This window comes from Balaenoptera musculus, chromosome 19, assembly GCF_009873245.2.
Source record: "Balaenoptera musculus isolate JJ_BM4_2016_0621 chromosome 19, mBalMus1.pri.v3, whole genome shotgun sequence".
In the NCBI taxonomy this organism is placed as follows: Eukaryota; Metazoa; Chordata; class Mammalia; order Artiodactyla; family Balaenopteridae; genus Balaenoptera; species Balaenoptera musculus.
Window position 1 is genome coordinate 3,286,616 of NC_045803.1, and position 19,990 is coordinate 3,306,605.

Here is a 19,990-nt window from a genome sequence, read left to right on the forward strand (position 1 = left end):
ACCGGTCTTGGGGGGGGCTACGTCAGTTCTCCCCTCACTGACGCAGCCTTGGGCCCCCCCACGCTGACTCAGCCGGAAACAGGCCCCCTGGGGGCGGAGACCCAGTGGTCAGAGGCCTGGGTCCCAGCATGAGCAGGGGCTGGGGAGGGCCCCTGGGGGGCCCTGGCAGGGGTGGCCATGACAGACTGAGAGAGGCAGAGGGAGCTCTTACCTGAGGCGATGAGGTCATGTCCCACCATGGGGGGGCTGTGACCTCACCTCCCTGGGGACCTGAGCAGTTGCCCCCCCAAGTGGTGGGGGATGGGAGGGGGAGGACTTCAGCCGCCATTCATCCTCAGAGCCCCCTTGCCAGCTCAGCAGTCTCAGGGGCCAGTGGGGGGGGGATGTCTGCGGGGGGACCTTTGGAAGTCCTTGTCACCTTCCGTCTTCTCACTACCCTCCACCCTTCTCTGCCACCCTTATCCTGGGGGTCGGGGTGCTCCTGGGGACTTGGGTTCCTGTCTTGGTCCCTCACTCGTTCGTTCTGCCCTGAATCCCCGGGGCCACCTCTGCTCCGTATACCTGGTACTCCCTGTGTGCGTCTGTGTCGGCACCACTGTCCCCCTGAGTCTGTCCCCCTCTGCATCTCCACCTCTCCGCATGGTGTCCTCCCTGCCCTGTCCTGGTCTCCAGCTCCCCCCACCCACCCCAGCTGCTCTCTCCGTGTCTCACCATCTCCATCTCTCCCAGGGGCTCCCTCTTTTTCTCTGTCTCCCTGGATATGTTAATAAAAATCAACGGTGAGAATAGCAATGGTTCGCATTTACTGAGAGCTGGTTGTGTGCTTTACACACACACACAGGAGTGAACTCACTGTATCCTCACACAGGCTTTCGGGAGGGGGTCGTGCCCGGGGTATCCCTATTTCACAGATGGAGAAACCGAGGCACAGAGAGGTGAAGCCATGTGCCCGAGGTCTCACCTCTACTGGGTGTCTCGATGCCTCTTTCTCTTGGTCTCTGTCTCTCTGCCTCTGGTTCTCTCTCACCATGTTCCAACCTGTCTCTTGGAGAAAGGCTCCCCCTCTCTCAGTCCCCACTGCTGAGTCCTCGTCATCTCAGCATCTGCATCTCTCGGAGGATCTCTGCCCCTTGGGGCTTCTCCATCTCGGTCACCCTGCCTCGTGTCTCTCTTTTCTGCCGCCTGCCTCCCCCCTTTCTGGCATGCCTGTCTCTGTCCCTTTTCCTTTTGGGGGGTCTCTCTGGGTCTCTCCAGGCGTCTCCTGCTGTCTTCATCTTGCCCCTCAAACCTCACTTCGCTCTCCTGTTTCTCTGCCTCTGCAGCGTGTCTCCTTGGCTGTCTCTATCTCTGCACCTCAGACTCTCCACCTCTGTCCCGTGTCCCCATCTCTCTGTGTGTCTCTACCTCCTTGCCTGGGTCTCGGCCTCTCCATCTCTCTCTGTCCCTGGGAGCCTCACCCCGTCTCACCTCCAGCCCGCCAGGCCTGCGTCTTGTGGCCCCGTTGCCACCTCTACCCCGTCCCCATCACCCCCTGCCACCCCATCTCTCTGCCTGTCCTGGTCCAGCCGGACCCCCGCCCCGCAGCCAGGCCCCAGCTCTTGAGCTGCGCGTGTCTACCCCGGCGGCGGCGGCGGCGGCGGCGGCCGGCCGAGGAGGTGGAGGGAGGGGACGCCAATGACCTCACCAGCCCCTCTCCGACCACCCCCCCTTTCCCTTTTCAACTTTTCCAACTTTTCCTTCCGTGCCCTCCTCCGAGCGCGGCGGCGTGAGCCCTGCGAGGCAGCCGGCTCCGTCGGAATGGAAAAGGCAGGCAGGGAGGGTGAGTCAGGATGTGTCAGGCCGCCCTCCCCTGCCGCCTGCCCCCCGCCCGCCCGCCCCGGCCCCCTATATAACCCCCCAGGCGCACACACTCCCTCACTGCCGCGGCCCTCTCTGCTCACACGCACATGCCTCCCCTCCCCAGGCCGAGGCCCAGCTGACCCCCAGGGCTCCCACGGCAGCGGACAGGGAAGGGTTAAAGGCCCCCAGCCCCCTGCCCCCTGCCCTGGGGAACCCCTGCCCTGTGGGGACATGAACAGTAAGTTGGTTCAAGCTCCCGGAGGGGGGACAGGGAGGGAGGAGGGAGGGACCGTCAGCGGGAAGGGTGGGGAGCAGACAGACACAGCGGAATCGGACCGAGAGACGGAGGAGAGCGAGGGAGCGATGGGGAGGCGGAGACGGAGCGAGCGGGAAGGAGATTCAGAGAAAGCAGGAGGCCTAGAGAAGGGACGGGCAGAGCGAGAGATGAAAGGACGGATCAGAGACGCGGAGACACCGAAAGGGCAGCGCGAGGCAGAGAGAAATGGAGACTCGCAGACAGAGACAGACGAATGCCAGGGGGTGATCCCAAAGGGGCAGGGACCCCCCAGGGAGTCAGCGGGGACCGAGAGACGCAGCCTCCCAGGGACCTCAACAGAGAGGCTCCGGGAGGGAAACTGAGGCAGAGAGGCCAAGGAGGTGAGAGCAAGCCCAGAACACCGACCCCAGCTACGGGGAGGAAAGACAGAGGGAGACACAGGGGTGCAGACAGAAGCAGGAGAGCCAGACAGATGCGGACGGACGGGCGGACAGACCGCGGCCTGGGAGGGCCCAGGGGGCGGGCTGGGGGTGTGCTGCGGGAGCGGGGCGGCCCGGGGGTCGCTGATTGGCTGGCGGGAGGGGTGGGCGTGGCCGCTGGGGGATGGGCGGCCGCGGAGGGAGCGGGCCGGAGCCCCCGCACTGAGCACCGCCGGGTCCCTCTCTCCCCGCCGCGAGCCCGGCGCGCCCGCGCCTCTGCCTCTCTCCGCCCAGGTGTGCTGTGGGGTATCCCCGGCGCTGCGGCCCGGCCTTCCGCGGTCCACTCTGGTGGGGCCTACGCGGGGGTCTCCCGGGGAGGGGTCACGGCCCCCGGACCTCTGTCCAGGTCTCCTTCCCCTGCTCTCAGTCCGGCTCGGGCTCCTGAGCCCCGGGAGGGGGCAGGTTCTGGCCTGTGTCTCCCCCCTCCTGCCCCGCCCCGGGGCCCAGATTCCGGCGTCCGGGGGCGGACGGGAGACGCCCGGCCCGTCTACCCGCCCCGGGGCGCGTCTGCTCCGACGGGCGGGGCGACCAGAGCCAGAGAGGGAGAGGGAAACCAGCCCAGGCCCTGCGACGTGCCCTGGGCGCTCCGCCCTGGGACTCAGAACCCCCACCCCAGCCCCTCCTCCCTCAGATCCCCCAGTCGGGCCTGAGCCTCCTTTCTGTCCTCTCCCTCCCTCAGGTGTCTGCTGCCTGGTCCTGGTCGCGCTGAGCCTGTGGCCAGGTAGAGCTGCTGCCCCGGGGCCACCTCCTGGCCCCCCACGGGCCTCCCCAGACCCTCGGGCTGAGCTGGACAGCGCCGTCCTCCTGACCCGCTCTCTCCTGGCGGACACTCGGCAGCTGGCCGCACAGCTGGTAGGAGAGCCTGGAGGGGATGGGCTGGGGCCAAGATCGAGAGCGGGGAGGGCGTCTGGGCTACCACGGTGGCAGAGACGGGGGAGAAAGGAGTCCGGGGCTCGTGGTGGGGGATGAAGGGACCCCCGGAGCTGGGCAGGGTCCCTCTCACGGTTTCTTTCCCCCCAAGAGAGACAAATTCCCAGCTGACGGAGACCACAACCTGGATTCCCTCCCCACCTTGGCCATGAGTGCGGGGGCACTGGGAGCCCTGCAGGTAAGGGCAGGGGATGGGTCAAAGGTGGGAGCTGGGCAGTGAAGGGGGTGCAGGGGGTTAGGGGCTGGAGTGGGCAGGTGCCAGGTGCTCCTTGACGCCACCCCCCACCCCGCCCGTCCCCCAGCTACCGGGAGTGCTGACACGGCTGCGGGCAGACCTGTTCTCCTACCTGAGGCATGTGCAGTGGCTGCGCCGGGCAGGAGGCCCTTCCCTGCGGACCCTGGAGCCCGATCTGGGCGCCCTGCAGGCCCGGTTGGACCGGCTGCTGCGCCGGCTGCAGCTCCTGGTACGATCACCTGGCTCTGAGACCCCAGGACCCCAGACCCCAGGCCTACTCCGAGACCCTCACCCTGTGTCCCTGAGGCCCCAGACTCCAAAATCCTGCCTGGAAACTCTAAACTCTCACCCTGAGACTCGGAAACTCCATGGTCTTGTTACTCCAAGACTCCCATCCTGAAGCCCTAAGATTTGAGAATCCAAACCCTCACCCCAAGACCTGGAGACCCCGGTCCCAAAACAGGAGGAATCCAGACCCCAAGCCCAGGAAACTCTGAACCTCCAAACCCTGAGACCCATATCCTGGCCCTGAGATCCTGACACATCAAGACCCCAGACCCTCAGATGATGCACCGTGACTCAAAGCCAGCCTGCAGACCCTGGTTCTGCAAACCTCAGATCTCAAGGACTTGGACCCTGAGATCTCAAACTAGAAGACCCCAGACCCTGAGCCCTGGGTCCCCAAGAGCTCAGATCTAGGCTGTGAGCCCTTAAGACCCCAAGACCCTGACTTTCAAAACCCCAAACTCAAGACCCTGAGATTGTAAGACTTCAGACCCCGGTTCCTGGACCTGACCCCAAAGACCCTGTAACTCAGCTCTGAAACCCCAGACTTGAGACCCCAGCTCTCACACATGAGTCCCTGAGCTTGATACTACAATGAGACCCCACATCTAAGACCTCGGCCCCAGGATCCTGGCCCTGATGCTACAGACCTCACCCCCAGCCCTCTGAACCTGGCCCTAGAATCCCAGCCTTAAGACCCCCACCTTTTGGCCTCAGCCTCAATTTTCTGAACCCAACGTCTTGAAGAATTCCCAACCCAGACACCCCACCTCACAGGCCAGAGACACAGTGGAAATGTGCAAGCTGTTAACCCTCTGTCCTCTCCTGACAGATGTCCCGCCTGGCCCTGCCCCAGGCGCCCCCAGACCCACCGGCACCACCCCTGCCTCCCCCGGCCTCACCCTGGGGAGGCGTCCGGGCGGCCCATGCCATCCTTGGGGGGCTGCACCTGACGCTCGACTGGGCTGTGCGGGGCTTGCTGCTGCTGAAGACTCGGCTGTGACCCTCCACCTAGAGCCACCAGCGCCCTTCAAAGCCAGACCTTATTTATTTATTTATTTCGGGACTGGGGGCGTGGTAGCCAGAGGACTCCGCCCTCACCATTGTCTCCCTCTCGTTAGAGACGATCCCTCCAGGAGACCTGGGCAGGGGGGCATCTGTGCCTTATTTATACTTATTTATTTAAGGGGGTGGGTGGGAGGCAGGTGGACTTGGGGGTCCCTGAGGAGGAGGGAACCGGGGTCCCGGATTCTTGGATCTCTAAGAAGTCTGGCCACGGTGTCTCCCTGACCCCCACCCCTCTGGGCTTGGGCAGGAGCATATATTATTTATTAAACAATTACTTTCTGTGTTGGGTTGGGGAGGGAGGGGGAAAGGAGGCCTGGATTTTTGTATGTGAGGACCTTTGTGAGATAGAGAAGAGGGAATTAAATTTGTCAAACACATCCACTTAGAGGTGATTTCTCTGGGGGCCAGGGGCTGAGTGCTGGGGTCCCGGGGGAGCCCTGCGTGGACAGGGAAGTAGAGGGGGAACCATCAGTCCCCCAGAGACTGTGAGTTCTTAGACTCACAGTCAATAAATAAATATTTAATGGATAGTTCCAGAAGGTTACCCTGTGACCAACAGTACTAGTACAGGACAAGGCTGCAGGCTCAAGGTTGTTCATTATGGCAGTATTTACAACTGCAAATTGGAGACAACCCTAATGTCCAACAGTAGGGGATCCATGTGCATCCATGTGATGGAATATACCAGCCATGAAGAGGGGCGCTACGGAGCCTGCTTTAGGCATAGAAGAAGCAGGCCACAAGGCTACAAACCACTGTGTGATCCCCATTTTGTACAGATACATATAATCCATGGATTATTTAAAAATCCTAGAAGGACATACACCAAAGTGTTGACTATGGCCACCTCAGGGTAGAAGGTGGGGGTGGGATTGTGGGTGACTTTCGTTATTTGTGCTTCTCTGTATTTTCCAGAATTTTTACAATGACCATGTATTTTGCATGACACATAAAAAAAAAAATAACCACTATATTTAGAATGACAGAATATCAGCACCCCCCCCACCCCAAAAGCCCTCAGAAGGGGACAGGAATGACCATTTACTGTGCGCCTGCTCTGTGCCATGCCTTAAGTGTGGGGTTTTACTTACAGGATCCCGTGCATCCTCCAATACCCACCAATTTTACAGATGAGGGAAGCTGAGGCCCCTCGGGGATGCCTGTCGTTCAAGGCCACACAGCTAGGGAGAGGCAGAATATGATTTTGCCAAAGGTCTGGCTTATTCCAAACCTCATGTCCCTTTCTTTATAACCAATGTACAGCAACCGTTGCCACGGACACAAACGAGTTAGATACAGGGAAACTGAGGTTCCTGGGGGTATAGACCTTACCCGGGGTCTAGAGATGGGTCAGTGGCAAGTTGGGACTGTAATTCAGGCCTCCCCTTAAGAGTCAGAAACCCTTTTGTTTAATTATTCACTTACAACATCCCAGACGGACCCTCCCAGGGCCCCGGGTTGTCCCTAGTTTGGGTCTGGAGCAGGGGCTTCTGATTCACCCACCCCAGCCCTCAAGACTCCAGGACAGGTTCCTGGAGGGGAAGGGAGCTGAAGGCCCCTGGAGACTTCCCAGGAAGAGCTGCAACTGTGTCTGATGAGGTCACAAAGCCTCCACCGACGGCTCCTCCCCCAGGCCAGGGCTGAGCACCCCTGCAGGACCATGTCCAAGCCCTGGGGAAGCTCCATCCTCTGGAACCGCTGAAGCCCGAGGGGCTGGGGCCGGTGGGCTGGGGTGCTGGCACCCTGCCTCCGTGCCCCGGGTGACCGACACTTTCTGCAGCCATCATGAACCGGCTCTGGAACATCAGGCGTTTGGAGCCACTCCAGGGACCCCTGAAGTGGGTCCCCACCCTGGGGGAGCTGCAGAAGACCCTCCAGAAGGGCGAGTACTTGCCCCTCCGCCCGCTGCCCATGTTCGAGAGTAACTTTGTCCAGGTCCCTGGCTCCCTGTGCCCTGGGGGCAGAGAGGGGCAGGAGGGAAGGGAGACCCCCTGGGTTGGGGGATTTGGGCCCAGGAGGGCACAAGGCAGCTAGGGGGCTGGTGGGGGAGTCTGTGTGGAGGTGCCAGCGGAGCATAAGAGAAAGGAGTGGTCCCAGCCCCTCTCCCTGGACCCCCAGGTGACCAATCGAGGGGCCCCAGTGTACGTGCACCACAGAACCAACCGAGTGACCATGGGCGTGGCCGCATCCCTGCCAAGCCTGGTGTTGCCAGACATCCTGCTGATGGCCCAGCCCCCCGAGGGCAGGGAGTGCGCCAGCCTCGTCCTCACCAGGTGCCTCCATCCCCCCATCCCCTGCCACCTCGCCCCCATCTCCTGCTCTACCGCTTCCATCTCCTGCCTCTGCTAGGATGATCCCGCTGGACCTGGCCCACCTCTACGTCCACGACCTGTCTGCCTGGCGCCTGAAGCTGCGTCTGGTCACGGGCCGCTACTATTACCTGGAGCTGGACGCCCCTGACAGTGAGGTCAGCTTCCTGTTTGACCGCTGGATCCGCCTCATCAACCTGCTCCAGCAGCCTGCCACCTCCCGGGCTCCCAGGACCCTACACACGCCTCCCATGGACCTGGGTCACGTGGCACCTCCTGCCTCCACCTGGCGCCTCCAGGTGGGCCCTGACCCCACAGACCCCTGGGGGCAGCTATGATTCTAGATTCGAGACGGCGCCAAGACCAAAAGCCAGAAGTACAGGAGCCCCAGGAATGGAGCTGGGGGCCAAGACCCCTGGCTCTGAAGGACGAGGAGGCCTGCACTCCAGAGTCTGAGGGAGGAGGGACCAGGGGCTGGATACCTGGGTCTGAGGGGGGAGGGGCTGGGGGCCGGGACCCCTGGGTCTGAGGGGGGAGGGGCTGGGGGCCCGGACCCCTGGGTCTGAGGGAGGAGGGGCTGGGGGCTGAACTCCCGGGTCTGAGGGGGGAGGGGCTGGATACCTGGGTCTGAGGGGGGAGGGGCTGGGGGCCCGGACCCCTGGGTCTGAGGGAGGAGGGGCTGGGGGCCCGGACCCCTGGGTCTGAGGGGGGAGGGACCAGGGGCTGGATACCTGGGTCTGAGGGGGGAGGGGCTGGGGGCCGGGACCCCTGGGTCTGAGGGGGGAGGGGACTGGGGGCCGGGACCCCTGGGTCTGAGGGGGGAGGGGCTGGGGGCCGGGACCCCTGGGTCTGAGGGGGGAGGGGCTGGGGGCCGGGACCCCTGGGTCTGAGCGGGGAGGGGCTGGGGGCCGGGACCCCTGGGTCTGAGCGGGGAGGGGCTGGGGGCCGGGACCCCTGGGTCTGAGGGGGGAGGGGCTGGGGGCCGGGACCCCTGGGTCTGAGCGGGGAGGGGCTGGGGGCCGGGACCCCTGGGTCTGAGGGGGCAGGGGCTGGGGCCCTGGAGTCCTGGGCTGGGTAGGTAACGGAGCTATGGAAACCAGGAAGACCTCACCCTTCGTCACTGCCCCTCTTCCTGTCCACAGGACCCATCCCACCACAGACGTTCAGGTGAGCTGCTTGGGTGTCCATCAGGCCCCTCCCCAAGTCTCAGCTTCTGCTCCACCAGGCGCGGACGGAGCCTCAGCATCCTCTCCCTCTCTCCCCTGGCCGAGCCCCCCAGGAGTCCCCTCTGGGCCTCCCCCCCGCACCGTGTCATCCCCATCGGGGTCCTTGACCTGAAGTGTCCCCCTGTCTTTCCAGTCATGATTGTCGAGCCCACCTTTCCTTACGAGATTCTGACGACTCAGAGACAGAGGAAGGCCAAGGTGAGCGGGCCCCGGTGGGCCTGGCGGGGAAGGGACTGATGGGGCTGCACCTCCTCACTGCCCTCCCTCCCTCCTCCCGCCGCCAGACCCTCAAGAGCAAATTCAAGTCTCAGACCGTGGGTGACTCCGTGCCTCTCGTCTGGTCGCAGCAGGAGCAAGCTGACATGAGAAAGAAATCTACAGAAAAGAAGTAGCCTTGGGGCCTTGCTGCCGTGCAGGGCAGGGGGGAAGGGTGGGGATCCTAGTGCTGAAGCCGCCAAAGTCACACCAAATTGCCCTTACAGGTCCCAACCGGACCTCTCCCCTGAGAGACCTCAAGCCGAAATCCAAGTTTCCGGTGAGCACACCCCCTCCCTCTGCCTCCATGAATGGACCCCGAAATTCTGACCCTTGTGCTGAGAGCTCAGACTGCTTTCTCCCGCCCCACCCCACCAGAGAAGCCCAGCATCACCATTCGGACCATCTTCAGCATCATTTCCAATACACCTGACCACATGGCATCCTCTTCCAAGGCAGCTATATACTGAGGGCCGGGGCCAACTCTAGAATCGGAGGGAGGAGGGGCTGGGGGTCTGGACCCCTGGGTCTGAGGGAGGAGGGGGCTGGGGGCCTGGACCCCTGGGTCTGAGGGAGGAGGGGCTGGGGCCCTGGAGTCCTGGGTCTGAGGGAGGAGGGGGCTGGGGACCTGGGTCTGGGCATCTCCACTGGCCCTGACCATCCTTCCCCTCCCCTCCATCTACCTACAGGGTTGCTCTGATTCTGAGGGGGCCACATGCCTGGCAGGTTTACTTGAGACCCCTTCACTCTGTATCTCGGAGGACAGCCCTGAAATGCCCTTGCTGGGCTCCTGTGATCACTTGGATATGTACCCGTGGCAACAGGACATGGACGACCTGATGGACCCGGAGGCCAGCACCTTGTCCACGTCCTCCCTCTGCCCAGCCGCCTACCCTCCTGACTTCCGCAGGTGCAACGAACAGGCCAGGCCTCTGGACTCCGTGCAGAGACTGTGGCCGCCGCCCTCCCAGAAGCCCCCAGCCATCCCTGCTGCCTCTTGTAAGGCTCCATTCATCCTTGACCAGCCCCAGAAGTTCTTGGCTGTACCTGCTCCATCCCGGAAAGCGCCAGCTTTTCCTGCTGCTCCCCAGGAGGCCCCAGCCACACCTGGCCCATCTCGGAAGATCCCACATGTACTGGCTATTCCCCACAAGACCCCAGCCGTGCCTGCCAAATCTCGGAAGGTCCCACATGTACTGGCTGTTCCCCACAAGGTCCCAGTCATGCCTGCCCCATCTCAGAAGGCCACACATGTATTGGCTACTCCCCACAAGGCCCCAGCTGTGCCTGCCCCATCTCAGAAGGCCCCACATGCACTTGCTGTTCCCCCAAAGGCTGTGTCCCCCTCTGCTCCAAACAGGAAATCTGTGTTCCTACCTACCCTGTCCCAGAAGGCTCTGACCTTACCTACCCAATACCAAATGACATTGGACCCTGCTACCACTGGCGTGTTGCCTGCGGGAAGTCACGGAGGAGATGTGCTTGAGCAAAGCAAGCCTGAAGGGAAGCCAGAGCCCGTGGTGTTGATGGGCACCCAGGAGACAAACACAGTAGAGATGAGGACTCAGAAAACACCCCTGGAGCTGCCTTTCACCACCACCGAGAAGGAGTCGGAGGAAGTCCTGGTCAGCAGAGCCCAGGATATCACCGTGGATGGCTTGAAGGGCAAGGGCAAGTTGGAGGACAAAGTCCGCAGGATGAAGAAGGAGATCTCTCTGGACATGCCGGGCTTCAAATCCAAGGAGGTGGGGCAGCAGAAGAAGTGGATCAAGACCCAGGAGCTGGCCGTCGAGGAAGCCTCGCAGGGGCAGACCAGGCCCTTCTCAGTGGAAGGGCTCACCCTTGACAAGCTGATGATCATTGCCAGTTCCAAGGATCCCTCCTTGAGATCAACTCTGGTCAATCTGCCCTCTTGGCTCTCAACCCAGCAGGGGTCTGCCATGCCAACTATGGACACGGTACCCCTCCGCACCACCAAGGTGTCCTTGCTGGAGGAGACACCGGTGGTGGTCAGGGAGCAGCCACAGTTGGGGGCCTGGGCGAAGGGGAACACGCATCCATGGGCGGAGGTGGAGGAGGTGCCCCGGGACCCAAAGGGGCCTTCCAAAGCGTCCCCCTGCCCCAAGCGTGCCACCAGCAGCCCCAAGATGAATGTTGCCTCCCTGACTCCCATCCCTCTGCCCTCAGCGAGGTGGGAAGATGTAACCGAGTCGCCTGCCTCGCTGACCCCTGTCTCAAAGATGGAGGCCAGGGTCTCCCAACAGCCCAGGAGAGTATCTCAAGAGCCCAAGAGGGTGCCGGACCAGTGCCCCATGGCCACAGTGGGGTCGTCCTTGGAGATTCTCTTGCCCACTCTCTTGGAAATTGAGAGTATGAAGGACACGGCCTCCAAGGTGGAGAAGATAAAGGAGGAAGTGGGCGTCTTTGCTACTTCGCCCAGGTATTTGGGGTGACAGCTAACGTGTATTGTCAACTCTGTTATCCACGAGGTAGAGAGGATCATTCCTTCTCTTTTCACTTTCCTTTGTGCTCTCAGTGTATAGTGAGTGTCGACTATGTGCCAGGCATCACTCTATGCGCTATGGACATGGCATTGAGCAATTTGGGGAGGGGGGTGCTCCTGGCATCTTTTGGGTAGCGTCCAGGGATGCTGCTCAACATCCCATAATGTACGTGATGGTGCCCCACAGCAAAGTATGATCCTCCACAAAATATCAGTAGTGCTGAAGCTGGGAACTCTGACAATAAAATCCACAGTAATTATATTGTACATTATTAGCTGATAGGGCTCCGGGCAAACAGCAGGGTAGGGAGGATTAGGAGTGGGGGTAGGCAGCTTCCAGTATTGGATTGGGTGGTCCAGGAGGGCCTCAGTGAGCTAATGTCATTTGTGTAAAGATCTGAAGGAGGGGAGTGAGGAAGCCATGTGGACACCTGGGGAAATTCGTTCCCTTCAGAAGGAACAGCCACTGCAAAGTCCCTGAGGCAGGAATGTGCACGATGTGCTGGACCAAGAGGGAGCTCCAGGACAGCCCAGAGTAGGAATTGTGGTCACGGGAGTCACGAGGGTGGCACCATCATGTGGGGCCATCTTAAGTACTTTGGGTTTGACGCTGAGCAAACTGGAGGGTTTTGAGCAGAATGGCTGGAATTGCTGTATGTTAGAAAGGACTCTCTCTGGCTGAAGTGTGGAGAAGGTAGAGGGGGAAGGGTGGACGCTGGGAGAAGAGTAGGGAGGCAGTTGCAATGACCCAGGCACAAGATGATGGTGGCTTGGACAAGAGGGGAAGGGATGGAGGTATTGATGGTTGAGCCAACGGATCAGCTCATGGATTGGGCATGTTGACATGGCATTGAGGGTGACTTCAAGGTTTGGGATCTGAGCCACTGGGAAGATGCAGCAGTCAAGGAGGCTGTGAGTGGAGTAGATGTCAGGGAGAAGATCAGGAATTCCATTTTGGACATCTTGATTCTGAGAGGTCAGGTGAGGATGCGGGGTATGTAGCTGGACACATGAGTCTGGAATGATTTGGGGAATCATCAGCACATGGATGGTTGCTGCAAGCTATGAGACTGGAGGTCACCAGCTAGTGACTGCAGGTGGAGACAGAGGCCAAAGTGTTTAGGGAAAGGGGAACCATAGTCAGAAAGCGTGAACACGGAACAGCATCCTGAACACCAAGTGAAGAAAATGACGAGGAACATCGTGAGAGAAGCTGTGTCAAACGCTGCGAGCAGGTGAAGGAAGACAGGACGAGAGAGGACCTCTGGATGTAACAGCAAGGAGGTGACCTGGTGGAGACGAAGACCTGAATGGGGCAGGCTTAAGGGAGCACAGGAAGTGGATCACCGTGAGGCAACTCTTGAAAGCATGTGGCTGAGCGAGAGGAGCCAGACACAAAAGGCCACATAGTGTACGATTTTCGTTTGCAAGAAATGTCCAGAAGAGGCAAATCCGAAGAGACAGGAAGCAGATTGGTGGCTGCCAGGAGCTGCAAGGAATGGGAGGAACGGGAAGTGACTGCTTAATGGATTTGGGGTTTCCTTTTGGGGTGATGAGTATGTCCTGGGAGCTAGGTAGTGGTGGTGGTTGCACAACATTATGTAATTCATGCCACTGAATTGTACACTTTAAAATTGTTACAATCGTAAATTTCATGGGATGTGTATTTTCCTACTACTTGTATACATACATATGTATGTAAAGAGGGGAATCGGAGAGGAGGAGTAGACCAGCTCTTTCCAAGTGATCTGCTGGAAGGGGAGGAGGGACCTGAAGAGGAAGCTGGTATAGGATGTGGGACAAAAGAGGGCTTCTTAAGAGGAAAGAGATATTAGTGCACTACTCTCTCCCTGCCGATCCCCCAAAGCCCTCTCCGGCTTTCTCTCTCTCTCTCTCTCTGCAGCATGCACCGTTCCCAGCGGCCTCAATAGCGGGATGCGGGGAACTCAACCTCAGTCGCCGAAGTGTCCAGAGGAGCCCAGCGAGGCCAGGTAGCCCCTGAACCCTGCAGATCATCCTTATACCTGGAGCTGGCGTCCAGGAGCCCGGACCCCACCCTGTCTCTTTCCTCTTCCTCACAGGCCCCTAGGTGTTGTGCACCTCTACTGTTAAGAATCAGGGTGCTGAAAAGCACGGGCGGGGATGCTCCTTCTCCGGTAGAGACCAGAGCTATCTATATCTTTAAATGGGGGGGTGGGGTGGCGGGGGACGGGTCGAGGGAGAGCCCGCGTGGTGGCCCAGCTTCGCAGAGATTAAAAGCCGGAGCCTGAGACTCGGCAAGAGCAGCGCCCGGGTGCCTGTGTGTGTGCGCGCCGGACCCAAAAGGGGGTGTCGGGCCGGAGGTGGGAGTCGCGGCGGGGGAGGCGGGTCCACACCGACCCCGCCCCGCGACCCAACGCAATGGCGCAACGGCGTCCACTGGCTGGGGCTCCGGGGGTCCCAGCCAATCCGGCCGGGAGGGTCGTGTTTTTCCTGGGCTGGGACCCTCGAGACACAGAAGCGAGGGGTTCCCCGGACGCAGCCACAAGCACAACTGATCCAGTGACCCGCTGACAACAGCCTGGTGAGGGCAGGACGGGTGGGAACGGGGTCTGGGTTTCGTGGTGGGGCTCAGGAGCTGGGTGCGGGTCGGAGCGAGGGGCGCCCCCTAGGCCCCACGGAACCCCATCCCTCCCCGCAGGAGCCGCCGCCTTCGTGGATGTTGGGTATTGATTGCCCAAAGCCCTGCAAGGGGAGATGGCCAACGCCACCCTTCGACCCGCGCTTTCCCAAGCAGAACCAGACCCGTAACTGCTACCAGAACTTCCTGGGTAAAACCTCGCGGGCCAAGTTAGGGGGAGCGGGTGAGAGAAGGTGGGAGGCAGGAAGGGGCGCGCCCCACCTGAGGACGAGGAGAGGGTCCCGGACTCGCCGCGGGGGCGGAGACCGTTGGGGTGGGAGGTGGAGCGGACCACGGTCGGAAGGGGCGGGGCCCACCTGGGAGGGGAGGGGCCTTGTATGAAAGGGGCGGGACCGATCAGTGGAAGGTCGGGGCCTATTCTGGAGGCGTGCGATCAAGTCATGGAAGGGTGGGGTGAGAGGACAGGCGAGGCCTTGCGGGGAGGAGGCGGGTCTGCGGCTGGGCCTTTCTGGAGGGCGCGGCCTTGGCGTGGAGGGGGCGGGGTGTGCTTGCGACCCCGCCCACCTGCCCGCTCCGCCCCGCCGCACTCGGCAGACTACCATCCCTGCGTCAAGAGGATGAACCGCCGCGGGAAAAGCACACAGCCCTGCGAGTATTACTTCCGCGTGTTCCACGCGCCGTGCCCCATGAGCTGGGTGAGCGGACAGAGGGGCAGCGCACAGACGGGCCGGGCGAGGGTGGACGGGCCGGCTGAGTTGAGTAAGCGCCCGCTCCGCACCTTCCTCGCTCCTACCCCCCCACCCCCACCCCAGGTGCAGCGCTGGACCGAGATCAAGGACGGGACTTTCGCTGGCAAAATCTAACGGCCTGAGGGCGGCTTCTCCGAGGGATCAGTAATCAGCGTCATCACCCCCGATTCTCTCGTCTTCCGGAGAATGGGCCCCACCACCCCAAACCCCGCCCCATCTTTAAGCCGCAAATAAAGCTATGTTATTGCTGATATTTCTTCTTAATGTCTGGTCAGTGAGGTGCGGGGGCGTCGGAAGGTCCATCCTGTCTGTGCCCTGCAGCCAGCACTACTGGTTCTAATCGTGGGAGGGGTGAGGGAGGACTGGGCCCCATCAGGGCTGGTATGGAGGGAGAACAGTCAGGGAAGGAGCAAGCTGAGCCCCCGCTCCCGCCCCCTTCCCACCTTCCCCCCTCCGGCAGGCAGCAGTCTCTTCTCAGCAGGGTCCCCCTTGGCTCTTTGAGTCCCAACACTTGCCCACCAGGATGGTTCCAGGGTCCTCCTGCCTCTCAGTCCCCACACCTACCTGTCACCCAAGTCCTCCCTCCACCTCCTCCTTCAGGATCCTCTTCCCCTCCTGGACCACCTCCCCAGCTGGCTCCTGGACTTCCTGCCCCACCCCTTCCATCCCATCTCAGGTTCCAAGGAGTCTTTTATATACCACCCAGCGCGGACCCCATCACTCCCTCCCCTGCTCCCGACCCTTCCCGGCTCGCCGCCACTCCCTCACTCCCCTGTCCCCTTTGACTCCACATCCCTCCCAGTACACCCCCAAGCCCATCACATGAGCCCCTCCCAACAGGGTGCTCTGCACGGGTCCCCCAGGTCTTTGGAGCACCCTGTCCACAGCCAGGAGCAGCCTTCTCCTCTGATCAAACACACGTCACTTCAGTCTCTCCTGCCAGCCCGTTCCTGACTGCGAGCTCCTCCAGGACGCTCAGAGCTCCAGGATAAATTATTCTTCGCTCCCGCCCCACTCGGGCTCTGGGCCTGCCCTCAGCCAAGCTCAGGGACCACAATGCTGAGATTCATCCTGATTCCAGATGCCCCTCAAAATGTCACCTCCCCCCCCCCACCCCCCCGCCCCGAGCCAGGCGGAGGAGTGACCCTTGACAGAGCTCGGAGCCTGGGGCTTCTAGCCTGCCCTACATGGGCATGAGTCCTGGGCATGGGGGTGGCGGTGGATTTGACTTTCTGCCTGAAGCTGTCAGCCTCCTGGGGCAGCCTGGACCCCCAGACTCTGCCTGAAGTGATCTCATGAGGTCCCCATTCAACCCCAGGGTTCAAAAGTGGCTATTACTAATCATACGACAATTACTGGGTAGCCCTGGACAAGCCTCCTGACCTGCGTCGTCACCTCAGTTTCCCCAGCTGTCACCAGAGATGGTGCAAAATCCCGTTATCAGGAGGGTGGAATGATGGGAGGGGCTGGGTGAGCTCAGGGGAGAACTGGCTCCGTCTCCTCCCCTCACACCCTCTATGATGAGGAAAATCCCCTCCCCTCACCCCCTCTATGCTGCCCTCATCCCCCTACCCAGGGCGCACCCCAGATGTGCCATCTCCCAGGATGGCTCCACCCGAAACCCTGGCCCCGGGCCCCCTCTCTCAGACCACAACCTGAGAGGCAGAGGGGCAAATGAGGGCATGGGGTGTGGACTCAGACAGACAGGCTGGAAGCTACAGGAGGGGGTGAGTCGTTCATGTGACCTCCCCCGACCTGCAGACCTCTGGCCCGCACAGAGGTGGCGCTGCTGCAGGAAAGAAGGAAAGCCGTGATGCCACGCAGGCCAGGCAGCGCTGAGTCACCGAGTGAGTGGGGCTGGCGGCTGTCTGAGCACTGGGTGAGGTCATCCAGGTAGCACCCAAGCACAGGGCCTGACACCTGTGCAGCCACAGCCGGCCTCCTGACCTCACCAGAGCGCCAGAGCTGGCAGCGCGTTCTCGTCCTGTGGGCCAGCAGCCCCTCCCAGTCCCCCCTTCTTTCCCTCTGGGGCCAGGATCCCTGCCACCATCCCTTGACCGCTCCTGGGACATTCTTACACTGCTGGCTTCCCTTCTGGCCACCACTGCCCTATGGATGCCTGAACCCAGGTCAGGGCCAGACCCACTTCACCTCCAGCTGGCTGGGCCAACACTCCCAGGCCCCAAACTCTGGCTCTGAACACCTCTTCCTAGGCTCCTGGGTCATCTTCGCCCGCCCACAACCTGAAACCCCCAACGTCAAGCTCACTGCCCCGCAACAGCCTCCCAGGACAAAGGAAACTGACTTCCCCATCCCTCCTCACAACCTGCATCCCTGCTCTCCTCCTCTCCCTCCTACTCCTCTCCCAGCCCCAGCCCATCAACGGCACACTTACCCTCTTCCCCTCCCTCTGCAGCTCCTTCCTCCCAGTCTACTGAAAGGGTCAGGTGCTTCCCGGTCAAAATCACAAAACCACTCGGTGCCCTTCACCCTTTGCTCCATGAACCCTCCAGGCACTGCTCTGGCCCTCGTCTCCACCCCCCACCCCCATCCCATTGAAGCCACTGCTGAAACAAGCCCTGAGTCTCCAGTGGGCACGGCCCCAGCCTCCCCTCTGGTGTCTGCCTCTTTCCCAACCCAAGGATCTCAGAGCCTGCTTGAGCTCTGAGAATGGGTTCAAGTCCTGGCCCTGAAGCGTGCCAGCCTTGTGGCCCCAGACGAACTTCCTAAGCCCTCTGCTCTGTGGCCTTCTCACCTAAAATACAGTGATAACAACACCTAGACTTCACAGGGCCGTGGAGAGGGTGACGCTGCGTCCCCAGCCGGAACAGTGTCCAGTGCAGCTGTCCTCGGGCTGTGCAGGTTCTCTGTCTACATAAATAACTTGAGGCACTTAAGAGTCCTCATGTCGGCCCGATACTGGTGCCCAATATCATGTTGGAGGCGGGGGTGACTGATCGTCAGCTGCCCTCCTGGATCAGCAGCCCCAGGATGACCAACACCATCAACAGGGCCCTGGAGCTCCTGCAGGCATCTGGTCAGCCCCGTGCACAGGGTAAAAGCACCAGAGAGCTCCCCCAAGGGGAGAAATGGGATCCAGGATTGGGATGTCCTGCCTGGCCCAGTAACCCAAGGAGGGGAACTTAGAAAGCTTTGGGGAAGGCACCGCAGAGTGCGGGGCTTCCTGAGACCCTGGCCTGTAATTATTTCCTGTTTCTTTCAACTCCCTCCTCCTCCTGCCCCAGCCAGGTTCCCCATTTCCTTGCTCTGGCCCCCATGTGTATGACGGGGTTCTCAGCTTGAGCCTTGACCCTTCGACTCTCCCCCTGGGCTTCCCAAGCCCCAGCTCCACCCGAACATCCCAGGGCCCGCCAGCTCACTGGACCCAACACGCACTCCTCTCGCTTCCCTATCGTGGTTGGGGCTCCATCTACCTGGTGGTTGAGGCAGCAACCTGGCAGCAAGGCGGGCTCTGTCCACGTACCAGCTGTGCGGCCTCAGGCAGACGTGCCTGCCCTCCCGACTGCCTGCAAAGGCAGGGGGGTGATCTTGGGAGCGCTGCTGTGAAGGTTGATGCCAGGATGCACAGGACTTGCGATCAGTGTCAGCTGTATTGTCCTGGAGGTCTTCCTTCCCCGTCATCCTGTCACTCTAGCCCAGTGGTTCCCACTGGGGGCTGGCTTTGACCCCTAGGGGTACATTTGGCAATGATCACAGATATTTCTGTCACCACTAAGGGAATGCTACTGGCAACTCGTGGGTAGAGGCCTGAGAGGCCACTCCTCGTCCTGTGACACAGGATTAGCAGCTCAAGACGGCAGCAGTGTTGAGGGTGAGAGACTCCGATCACCGGTTTCTAATCTTCGTGTTTTGGGTTCCAGACACTTTTGAGAGTTGGATGAAGGCTCTAAACCCTCTGCGCCATGAACACGCCTGTGAATATGCAGTTACTACATTTGAAATAGGATTCCAGGAGGTTCTCGGAACCTCCAATGTCCATCCAGGCTAAGACTCCTTACTCTGCTGTCATACTTGTCTAGAAGCCATGAATTTCTGCTTGTCTAGAGGGACAAGTTCTTTAGCGACTGTGTCAACCATCTCTCTTCATTCTCTTCGTTGCCACTTGCTGACTGGGAGGCCCTCTCCCTCATTTTTAACCTGAGGGAGAAAACTAAGAGGGTTCAGTAGGATTTGCATGGAAGAAAGACACATTTTCTCATTCTGAAAGGGATGAAGCAGGCTATACATAAATAATATGAATTTTAAAGAAAAAAAAAAAAAAGTTACCTGCTTTGAACTGTCCCCATCCCCATCCCCAGGTCCACTGTGGAAGTGCCCCTTCCTGGGCCATCTCCTCGGCCCACTCAAGTCCTCCTGCAGCCTCTCCATGCGTGTTCACCCTCTCTTCTCAGCACCCCCATGTCCCTCATGCATATGGCCTGGCCTCGTCAGCCTCCAGGGTAAACTTTTCCAAGGCCGGCCGACATGGAGGAGATAAACTGGGGCCTGCAGCCCACACACAACGCTCAGACGTTCCTGGCTTGTCCTCATGAACTGGCTGTGAGGCCTCAATGAACAAGAAAAACATATCCACAAGACGCTTTGCAGGCAGTGCCTGGTACCAGGAAGCACTCACTAATTGTAAGCTGTTAGTATTTCCTTCTGTAGAATGGGGGTTGAGATGAGAATTAAGAGACAATGGGGGGAGTTCCCTGGTGGCCTAGTAGTTAGGATTCTGGGCTTTCACTGCTGTGGCCCGGGTTGAATCCCTGGTTGGGGAATGAGAACTGAACTGGATCTGAAGAAACAAGAAGATTCACTATCCTGGCCTCACAGAGCCAGGCCAACCGAGATGACACATGTGAGGTCTGGGAGGGGCTCTGACTTCAGATAAGGGTGACCTGGCCCCAGGTGACCCGAGACAAGTCACTCTAGTTGCTGGACCTCACTAACCTCATCTGAAAAATGGGGAGACTCCCCACCTGGGTGAGAAGATGGGACTGAAAGCGTTCTTTATGAGCATAGTTTGCGCCTCTGTACTCTGCCATCCTCAGAGCCCACTGCCCTTCCACCCTTCCAAAGCTTTCAGGGCCCAAAGTCTGGGCTGCTTCCTCCCGGTCTGGTCTCCCCAACAAGGCGGAGGGCCTCACCCTCCCAACGGACATCACTTCAAAATGTAAATCAAGATGAAATGCTTCCCAGGGCACTGCTTATG

At 60.5% G+C, this 19,990-nt stretch overlaps 3 protein-coding genes across 3 annotated transcripts; all 3 read left to right on the forward strand.

Annotated features, from left to right (window-relative positions):
• The first annotated feature begins 1,935 nt into the window (after positions 1-1,935).
• Positions 1,936-5,202, forward strand: IL11 (interleukin 11). The gene is made up of 5 exons (XM_036834346.1): positions 1,936-2,077; positions 3,275-3,447; positions 3,617-3,703; positions 3,828-3,989; positions 4,878-5,202. The coding sequence occupies exons 1-5, from the start codon at positions 2,071-2,073 to the stop codon at positions 5,046-5,048; spliced, it is 600 nt and encodes a 199-aa protein (XP_036690241.1). The 5' UTR covers positions 1,936-2,070; the 3' UTR covers positions 5,049-5,202.
• Positions 5,203-6,898: 1,696 nt separating this feature from the next.
• On the forward strand, positions 6,899-13,427 carry FAM71E2 (family with sequence similarity 71 member E2). Its single transcript, XM_036833997.1, has 8 exons — positions 6,899-7,048; positions 7,232-7,386; positions 7,463-7,721; positions 8,763-8,846; positions 8,933-9,036; positions 9,131-9,183; positions 9,630-11,343; positions 13,310-13,427. Exons 1-8 carry the CDS (start codon positions 6,899-6,901, stop codon positions 13,335-13,337), a joined length of 2,547 nt encoding a protein of 848 aa, XP_036689892.1. The 3' UTR covers positions 13,338-13,427.
• Positions 13,428-13,710: 283 nt separating this feature from the next.
• Positions 13,711-15,028, forward strand: LOC118885613 (cytochrome c oxidase subunit 6B2). Its single transcript, XM_036834417.1, has 4 exons — positions 13,711-13,969; positions 14,087-14,216; positions 14,621-14,721; positions 14,839-15,028. Exons 2-4 carry the CDS (start codon positions 14,105-14,107, stop codon positions 14,887-14,889), a joined length of 264 nt encoding a protein of 87 aa, XP_036690312.1. The 5' UTR covers positions 13,711-13,969; positions 14,087-14,104; the 3' UTR covers positions 14,890-15,028.
• The last annotated feature ends 4,962 nt before the right edge of the window (positions 15,029-19,990 follow it).